General features: G+C 45.3%; 2 protein-coding genes across 5 annotated transcripts in view; both read left to right on the forward strand.

The window, feature by feature from the left end:
* The window catches only part of ccnf (cyclin F), a 32,593-nt gene extending 26,063 nt beyond the window's left edge, over positions 1-6,530 (forward strand). For all 4 annotated transcript variants that reach the window (XM_063219876.1, XM_063219883.1, XM_063219890.1 and 1 more), the window contains 6 exons: positions 306-486; positions 1,232-1,319; positions 1,573-1,672; positions 2,398-2,531; positions 3,201-3,391; positions 4,232-6,530. In XM_063219876.1, coding sequence (XP_063075946.1) covers positions 306-486; positions 1,232-1,319; positions 1,573-1,672; positions 2,398-2,531; positions 3,201-3,391; positions 4,232-4,794 — 1,257 coding nt within the window. In that variant the 3' untranslated portion in view covers positions 4,795-6,530. The remainder of the gene's footprint in view (positions 1-305; positions 487-1,231; positions 1,320-1,572; positions 1,673-2,397; positions 2,532-3,200; positions 3,392-4,231) is intronic.
* An 875-nt stretch (positions 6,531-7,405) lies between these two features.
* Positions 7,406-9,850, forward strand: part of abca3b (ATP-binding cassette, sub-family A (ABC1), member 3b) — a 49,266-nt gene continuing 46,821 nt past the window's right edge. Inside the window, exons 1-2 of the mRNA XM_063219945.1 lie at positions 7,406-7,653; positions 9,254-9,344. Of these exons, the coding sequence (XP_063076015.1) occupies positions 9,291-9,344 (54 nt within the window). The 5' untranslated portion in view covers positions 7,406-7,653; positions 9,254-9,290. The remainder of the gene's footprint in view (positions 7,654-9,253; positions 9,345-9,850) is intronic.

The raw sequence follows: 9,850 nt of genomic DNA on the forward strand, positions 1-9,850 counted from the left end.
TGCGTTTGGCTAGTAAGATTAGCATCTACTAGCCGTTTTGGCTGTTGGTGAAAAAAGTTAAAACCTTTTTTCAGCAAATATCACTGTATGTATCACTCAGTAAATATCACTGTGTGTTTTGAAATGTAAATTTCCTTTCGCGGGAGGAGTTCATGAAAATTCTGTTATGATCATTGAAACTCGTGGAATTTCAAATCTGACTCAGGGTGGGAACCCTGAAATGGCAACACCCTGAAGGCTCCATACTGACTACAATTTCTAATCATTTGTGGTGTGTGTCTGTGCTCATCTCTGTCCCCCATCAGACCCCGACGCTGGTTGACTATGGCGGAGTGCTGCAGTCCCTGTTGCCCATGGAGGGCCGCAGCATCAACCTGCTGAGCTACATCTCCGAGCTGTCTCTGCTCTACACCTGCCTCAGCGCCACCGCCCCCGCACACCTGGCCTGCGCCGCCCTGCTCCTCACACGCGCAATACACCACTACGGTAAGCACCCGCAACTGACATGACACGCGCACTGCGTCTGCACTTCACACGCACACTACACCATGCGGTAAGCACCCGCAACTGACATGACACGCACACTACACCACTACGGTAAATATCCGCAACTGACATGACACGCGCACTACACCACTGCGGTAAGCACCCGCTACTGACATGACATGCGCACTGCACCACTACGGACCCGCAACTACTTAGACGTGCGCACTACACCAAGCGCCCGCCACTGACGCGCACCACTACGGTAAACACCTGCTACTGACACACGCAATACACCACTACAATAAACATGTGCTATTGACATGCGCACTGCAGCAGTACAGTAACCACTGACACGTGCGCTGTAAAACTACAGTAAACACCCTCTATTGACACGCGCACTGCACCACTACGGTAAACACCTGCTACCGACCCGTGACTACGGTAAGCACAGGGCGCCAAAGCGCCCATGGTTAGAGGTGGACAAGATCAAAGGGTTGCATCTCTCCCTAATACCTTCATCCATGGCTGTAGTGCCTTTGAGCAAGCCAAGACACTTCTCCGGGCACTGTAACCAAAGCGCATGCTCCGCATCACCCATGGCTGGGGTCTAACTTGGCTTTACCTAGTCACACATTACTCCAGGTTTTCCCAGTCCTTGTACTTATTCTGTGTGATTGCATGTAGTTCAGCCAGCTAAGTGCATTGGAATATAATGTGATCCTCTTTTCATCTCTTGTCTCCGTAGCTCCCGTCTGGCCTCCTCTGTTGGTGGAGAATACCGGCTTCAGTAGCCATGAGCTCGTCCCCACCGCCATGATGCTCTACATCAAATGGTAACTATACTTTTTTGTTATACCTTTTTGTAAATGGCCCACTGTGTACAGTATATACCTTTAATATCTTCCCTAGAGTGCTATCAATGTCATTGTGAATATGTATATTCACATGTACAATTTACACTAGTGATCATAAAAAGGCATTCAATTGTATTTGTTGAAGTTTTTGTTAATGTTTGTGAATCGTCAAGTGGCTTTGTCCCATGTGTTCACTTCTCACCGTAGCTTGTTTGGTGTTGTTCCATCTCAGCTTTAGGCAGGACGTGCCTAAAGACCATAGGGACGTGTCCCTGACCGGTGTTAAGCAGCGCTTTGAAGACGACGTCTATCAGCAGATCAGCAAGGAGCCGGTGAGTCTAAACTCTATTGCATTCTAAGCCATAATATTCAGAACAACAGTCTTAAAGTCTTAACGAAATTCTGTAGTAACTGTAACCTTCTATGGCGATCCGCATCCCGTGTGTGGTTAGGGTCAGGACAGTGCTGTGTGGAAGAAATTCTGCATCAGAGAGCCTCCGCATGCGTTCAAAAATTTCAACTCCTCTGGAAATTCCATGTGATAAAGACAGCTGTTTCTGAGTGATGATAAACACTGTAGGGTTTTATGTGGATCTTCTAAAAAATGAATTGATAAATTTGGCCATTTTAAACTGTTAAACACAGCAACAATGTCCAAACTTAATCCTTATTAATAATTCAGACTAGAAAGGTAGACAAGAAAACAAGCCTTTATTGTTTGTTACACAGTTGAGAACAGTATTCACCACCTATTTTTTCACACATGATCTATATCAGTAACACACCAAAAAGGTGAAATGAAGCGCTCTTGGTGTTGAAATAAAGAACTTTTATGGCATTGTCTTCGCCCGCTGTTTCAAACCAGCCACTAGACCCTGCCTGCAGTAGTTTTTCTGAGGTAATACGGTGTCCACCAGGTGGCGTCGGCTCTGGTGTTATGGTTACCGGAGTGCCAAGTGTGCACGCGGCATAAACACTAAAATTTAAAATGGATGTCTCCCATTATATTCTATCTGTAATTAATCTCTGCATGTCTTTGTGTGTGTGTGCGCTGTAGGTGATGGAGTTGTCTGAGCTGTGCCACATCCTGGAGGTTCCTGAGGTCCAGGTGAAGAAAGGAGCTCCTGGTCCCAGCGCAGAGCCAGCAGACATGCACACGTTCCTCTCCTCCCCCTCCAGCCACAGCAAAAGGTGCGGTGAACTCATCTCTCACTCAATCTAGTTGGTTGCGTCATTTACACAGTAACTATGAATGTCAGCATTGAAACTGGGAAAAAACGATTAACTTTAAGGGCTGTTTTTGAGGTTTTGAATAACGTCTACTCAAATAGTTCCTGTCCCCGTACACTTTGACCTATATTCAAGCAGCTGGTCTGATTCCACTGTTTTCAATACAACACCTGTCTGTTGCCAATTAGAGGAGAGTTCTATTTTGGGGGGCAGCCGCCCATTGATTATCCATGCTCAGCTGTGGTAAAATGGGCCATTCCTTGTTAGAGCACATTGGTGCCTGTGTACGGGGATATCTGAAATTGTGGGAACTACTATAATGGTGCTTAGCAGTGCTGTCAGAAGCACATGCGGAGGCCCTGATGCTAAAAGCGTGTTATTGAACTGTGAGCACCAAGGTAAGGCTAAAGGAATATGTTATTTAAATGTGAACGTCGAAGTGAGTGTGTAACACTAAAGCAGCAATATGTTGTTGACTTAAATTTTTACCCCAGGCGTCGATGTGAGAGTGTACTACTAAAGGAATAAATTACTTAAATCGTACCCCAGACGTTGGTGAAAGTGTAATACTAAGGATTATGTTAAATGTAACGCTAAAGGATTATTTATGTTACTTCACTTGTACCCCAGGCGTCGAGGTGAGAGCGTCCAGCAGCAACGGAGCAGCCTGTTGGCCACGCCCACGGCGGAGTTGTCCACTCAGGAGGAGGCGCTGCTGGGGGACATCCTGGACTGGAGCCTGGACACTTCCAGCTCGGGGTACGAGGGAGACCAGGAGAGCGAGGGCGAGAAGGACGCAGCAGCTGCCGCTGTCGCTGAGGGTGAGTTGTGTTAACTACAGGGCACTGGTTACAGTCCCTGGAGCAGTGTGGGCTTAGGTGCCAACCTGTGTAGTTCCGCGTCGCTTCCTGAGCTCCACTATTAGGTCTGGAAGAGCATGCGTTGGCTTCGTCTTCATCCTTTGAAAAAGATGGCGGCGCCCTGTGCGACTGCGGCCATGCTAACTGCTCCTTGACTTGGCGGAAGGCATGGCTTTATCTATTTGTCCGATCTTGACACCAGCAAATTCCTTCAAAAAACATTTTCTGTTGACCTCTACATCAGTGTTTCCCAACCAGGGGTACGTGTACCACTAGGGGTACGCGGCAGGGGGTACTTGGAAAAATGTGATTTTATCAAATGTATGGAACATATTCACGTTGGAATAGAGAAACCCATATGGAACTTGAGTTAGGGGGTACTCAAGGCAGAAAGAAAAGGCTTAGGGGGTACACGAGACAAAAAAGGTTGGGAAACACTGTTCTAAAGAGTCAATAAGCGAGCCGACATTGAAATAATAAATGCTCTGGCAACCTTCTGGCTCGAGACATGCTGACTATTCCAGACCGATGTGTGTGGTTTAGCTCCACCAGGGGGCTCCAGAGCTACACGTACAAACGGGTCTGGTGAGAACCCGGCTAACTGGGGTGGGGTGGGGGGGATTAAATCATGGTATTTGTAGCACATAAATTGTGATGGACATCGGAATCTCCTTTTAAAATAGCCAAGTTCACCTCCTGTATGAAGTTGCATGCAATCTCAGTAGTTACTGTATGGCTATTTTAAATTGGTAGTGTTTTGTGTTGTCGTAACATTGGTGGTGTTCTGTGTCTCCTCGACAGGTCCTGTGCTGCCACTTTTGCAGCTGGAGGCTGATGTGGACCCATCGTCTCGCGTGCACTGCCGCGCCCTCTCCAGCGACGACGACAGCTCCACCGAGGAGGACGCCAGCGCCAAGTCCTCCAGAGTCGACACCACCACCACCACCACCCACAATATTACCACCACCAGCAGTATTAGCCTCAGCAGGTGTGGCCACCATGAGCTCTCCCTCTCGGACATCCGGCCCCTGTCGACCACCTCCGCGCTCCCCTCCTCCTCCTCCCTCCTCACTCCTCCCGCTGACGGACACAGCTCTGGCTACTCCTCCGTGCAGAACTGCAGCCCTACCTCCTCCTCCTCCTCCCCGCTGCTCCCCTGCACCCTCTCCCCTCTGGCCACCTCCTCCTCCTCGTCGCCCCCAAACCGCTCTCCTGGCTTCCGGCTGCTGGTGCCGGCACACGGACCCGTACGCAGGCAGGTGAAGAGGAAGAACGGAGCGGCGCACAGCGGGGAGGAGGGGAGTGCGGAGGGAGGAGGAGGAGGAGGAGGAGGAGTAGTGCTATCAGGCTCCGCTCACATGTGACTTCACCCCCGGAGCTTGCGCAACGGTACACTGCACCCTCCCCTCTGCAGTAGCACTTTTGGATTTTTTCGTTTATAAGACGTCATACTCTACGAGAGAGTAACTCATCAGGAGGAGTCGCAGACGTGTTTGCACATTTACCTGTGCATTGCAATCCACGAGTCAGCTTTACATGGTTCTTATTTTGTTTTGGTTTGTTTCGGGTTTTTTTATTTTGTTGTCTGCCTTTTTATTGTGGAGGGGATGCGGTAGGAGAATCCCTACACTGTCCAGTCAACATTTCTCTTGCAGTATTTTGAGTGAAAGGACTTGCCAGCCATCAGAACACCTATTACGCACACATGCAGGTCACCACTGCAACACACTTGTCACGGTCACTAGTGCCATAGTGACACCTCCTGCCTCAACATTCACACACTCACTCACTGTTTCAGAAAGACTGATCCAATCAGTGCATCAAACTTGTGAAGGCCTTTAGGGCTTATTCGTTCTTTCATGCACTCTGTACTCTGTGTATTGGTCTTCATTTCCCACTTGTGAAGGCGTCACTGTCCACAATGTTACTCTTTGATCTTTCTGTAGATCACCTCAGGCTGTATAACGGTGGTGTGGGTCTGTTTTGGAAACCTCTTCTGTAGATTTCTGTTTGTGTGTTTTTGTAATCATATGCATGACCTTCATGACTTGAGTTACGTTTTGCTGCATCAAGATGAACATTTGTCAATGGAGGGAAAATGGCCTAGTTGACACCCATACACTGTAGGTAACGTGTAGTGCTTTTTGTTCATATAGTGTCAGGAATATGTTTTTGTTGTCAATATTGTAAAAACATGTTTACACAAGGCTGAAAACACGGATCACTAACTCGCTGTACTGTCTGAGCCAGAAGAGAGAGGCATTCAGTGCCAGTGGATGTCTGCCAGCTCCTGGTGGAAACTAGTTCTCTGAAATGAGGCAGAATGACAGAGTATACATTCATTTGTATTTGCATACTCTTCTGGTTTTATTGTGCATTTGGAAAATGGTGCTACGTCTGCATTGTCACCAAAGTGTTTAATATGTTTTTGTTTTGTTTTTTGCTTTCAGTATGACTGCGTGTGTTCATATTTATGCTGGCACTTCTCCGATCCAGGGGTCTATACTAAGAAGATGGTTCAGGAGAAAATCAGGTTAAGTTAAGAGGTAAATCACCTAATGGGAGAGCCTGGGAGAAATGAAGACTCTGGGCTCTTCTATTAGATGATTTACCTCTTAACTTCACCTGGTTTACTCCTGAACCAGCTTCTCAGTACAATAACCCTCAGAAGTAAGTGTGTAAACAAACACTTAAACACGACCTTGAGGGTCACCGAGCTGAAACAATCATTCGCTAATGAGCATCCCCGTCCCTGTGGTGCATATGAGGCTTGGTTTTGCCTTTTTGTATATTGAAAAAAATAGGTGGCAGATCTCTGAACTCAGAACTATTTTTGTGACCATTTATGTACTGTTATGTCCAGGTTTTGGGCAGCTGTGACTCGTAAATAATAATTAAGGCTTTTTTTATATGTTTGTACAGCGTCTCTTTTCTCCTCGTCACACACACACACACATGATGCTGTGAATGACCACATTACTTGAAATATCAACATTTTATGTTCACTTTTTTATTCACCATGTGTGTTGGAAATGCTATTAGTGTATCTTAATGTTTGTGTTTTTGTCAACCAGCTCATTAAAGTACATGATAAACATTGCTTGTTGTTTCTGTGACTGACTAACTGATTCTTATTGTATACATAATGTACACCATAAATTATACAATAATACTAACTGAAAGTTGTTTGGTTTTTAAGTATAGCTATTTCAGCCATGCTATACAATTTAAATGAATGTCTAATTACTGTAGGCGGATTCATCTAGTTTACTAGGTTATGTACAAGCAGCATTTACCTTTGAGGTATGTGTGTTAATGCAACTAGTATTTCCCTTAGTTTATTATACTCATTCTCGCCTATGTTTATTCTCATAATCTTTATTGCCCTGTATAAATCGGCCATCCTTTACATAGGCACCACACTGTGGTCATAAAAGGTACTGTCTGGCGGAAGGTGATCCAGTGATCTATCCCATCAAAGCATTCCTGACTAGATGGCCAGTAAATTGCTTATTAATGCCAAGTGGCAAAATGTTTGACTTCAGCATTGGAATTAGAATTGCCCAGGGATCCTCCACTGAGTCACAGATTGCAAACAACCTGCACAGTATGCTAAAACAGCATAGAGCTCTATAGTTCTTGCTAACCGGGTCAAAGCTACCCTTGTCCAATCCTATCCTAACCGGTCACTTCAGTCGTGTTCAGCATAATGTTCCTCTCATTTTCTTATTGTTACGACTTACATTTTATGGCGTGTGATGGCTTGCTTCAAAGATGCATGCAACATCAGTAGCTGTGTGTGTGTGTGTGTGTGTGTGTTGTTTTGTGACCTACTTTTGGACGGGTGTGTTGCACGTTTTTACCTGTAGAGCTCCAGTTCGAATCACAATTTACATCCGGCCAGCTGTTTTGTCCTTTACCACTCGAGGGTCACGTGACAAGATGCTGGGCTGCCTCACCTGGTCACGTGTCTATTTGTTGATGATCGTCGTATGTTAGCACAATGGATAAGCGCCGTCTATCTTGTGCCGCAGTGACATCGCTCTAAAGGCGAAACAACCCGGAATCCATCAACTTCGTGATATTTAAAAGCCTCAGAGGAACCGTTCACGGTCAGCGAAGGGAGGAATTTTAATGTCACCGTTGTAAAGCAGGATGATTCCGACGTTGCTGCGCTGAAGGACGACATATGACATCTGCCTGCTTTTACCGTCTCATCTGAGGTAAAAGTCTTTTAACATCACCGTCCCCTGTCATTTAAGACCTTTATGCTCTACATTGTCTATTACATGGGAATGCATTTTACTAATATATCATGAACAAAATCATTCAAAGTGCCTTTGTTGTCTGGTGCGTGTTCTGGAGGAAAAGCGAAGAGATTCACCCAGATGATACCAGGCCTTACGTCGAGCATCCCTGTTGTTTTTATTCCTTTGGAAAGAACGTAACTTGGGTGTGAATCGAGACGAGAATCTATCTATCTAGCTATCACGATTAAAAAAACAATCTGAAGTTTGGCAGCTCGGTGGTCTTTTCTGGAAGGCCTCACTTATCGAAGTCAGATTTCTTTCCTCCTTTCCGAGGGAGAAAATGTAGCACGAACCAAGAATGTATCCCCCTGTCTTGATTTTATTACGGGCCTTGAGACAATATTCACCATGCAAAGCTAACCATGCGAATGACAACGTTCCTAAAATGTGCCAGCTTTAGCAGATATACCTAGCTGAATGTTAAGTCAGCAAACAACAGGAACCTTGGCTTGATGTAATGCGATAGCTAGATGGAAATCGAGAGCATGGTCTTCCCGACAAAGGAGAGCTGTGTCCTTCGTGTGAAGCTGGGTTTTCCGTTGACAGCTTCCCCACATGTTAGATTGCAAAGTCGTCTGCTTTCATGTGACAACATGGTTTGAACGGTAAATTATCTGCGACCGCAGCTTGCATGAATGTGGCCAAGGAAAACAACGCGGCCAAGAGAAATGTCATTAGTAGGCCTACCATATGCTGATGATAGTCTACACCAGTGATTCTCAAAGTGTGGTCCGGGGACCACTAGTGGTCCGCGACAGTGCTCAGGTGGTCCGCGAAGGGAATTCTACTTTTCCAAGACGAGCTAGCAGTAGGATATATTTGTAACATAATTACAAAAGTCAACATGGCTGAAGTCTTATTTTCCCCACAATAATACAGACTTGTAATATGAATAAAGAGTGAGTGATCTGCATCGAATTTAGCAGTGTCAAATCAGCACCCCTCAACTCTCAATTCAGTTGACAGGTGGTCCCTGAACATTTTTAGGGGGGACAATGTGGTCCTCGTTCTGAAAAAGTTTGAGAAACACTGGTCTACACTCATTCTTTATGCATGCTTAACAAAGACTCCTTACAAGACCAGAGCAGAAACAACACGAGGTTTTGTTCTTCAACTCAAACCGCAGTGAATACCTTATTCTTATTTGCATACGTTGAACATGAAACATTGGCCAAGTTGTTGTGTGGTTGATCCAGAAATGTAGTATGCATTTTAACTTTCCCTTTAAAATGACATGTGGGTTGTTGTACCTCAAACACACCATTAAGGGTAGGCTAATGCATTTGTTCTTGTGGAATGTACTCTTTAGCATTACATTTTCATTGTAAAAAAAAAAACATGCATTAATTCCTCATGTAGGCAATATATGGGCTATGACTGCTGCTGGAAGACAGTGACTGTAGGCTACCAGCTCATTTCTAGTGGTACAGAGTGGCAAACCCTTCTTCTCAGTCCAAGCTTTAATGCTGTGTTAATGGCCATGTTCCCTTATTTTCTTCCTTTCTTTCTTTAGGTTGTGTGGGTCTGCTCTGCACCTCTCAGTTCCCAGAATGGCTGTGCTACGGCAGTTTGGATTACTACTCTGGAAGAACTACCTGCAGCAGGTTGGTTAGCTGGTCTAAACGGTGGATTTGAACAGTGGAATTTATCCAGAGAACCTGCCAGACAGACTTGGAAGGAAATATGTTATCAGTAGCCCCGTCTGTCCCACCATCTGTACACATAGCTGACCCATTTATTTGCAACAAGCATTTAAGGGTTTTTTTTTTGCACATCTCAAATTCAAGAACATCTTATTGTATCTAGAGCAATAATTTCTGCACAGCAATTCAATAGGAGACTGTCTACAGAGCACACAAATGCTCTTTGGTAGGTCCATAAAATAATCAAAGAACATAATACAGTATGTGGTTATTTATGGTTTAAGTTGGACTTTTATGAGCGAATCTCAGAGTCTAAAGTGTGGAGAGATGAACTGCACTGTAGCCTGGGCTTGCCCATACTGCCTGTGCTGCTACAGTTGTCAATCTGGACAACATGCGTACAGTGTTCTCGGCTGGGTTCTATTGGCTGAAAAACTGGGAACCAGTGACTGCGTTTAAATGCAGTT

The sequence above is a fragment of the Engraulis encrasicolus genome, chromosome 2 (genome assembly GCF_034702125.1).
Source record: "Engraulis encrasicolus isolate BLACKSEA-1 chromosome 2, IST_EnEncr_1.0, whole genome shotgun sequence".
NCBI lineage: Eukaryota > Metazoa > Chordata > Actinopteri > Clupeiformes > Engraulidae > Engraulis > Engraulis encrasicolus.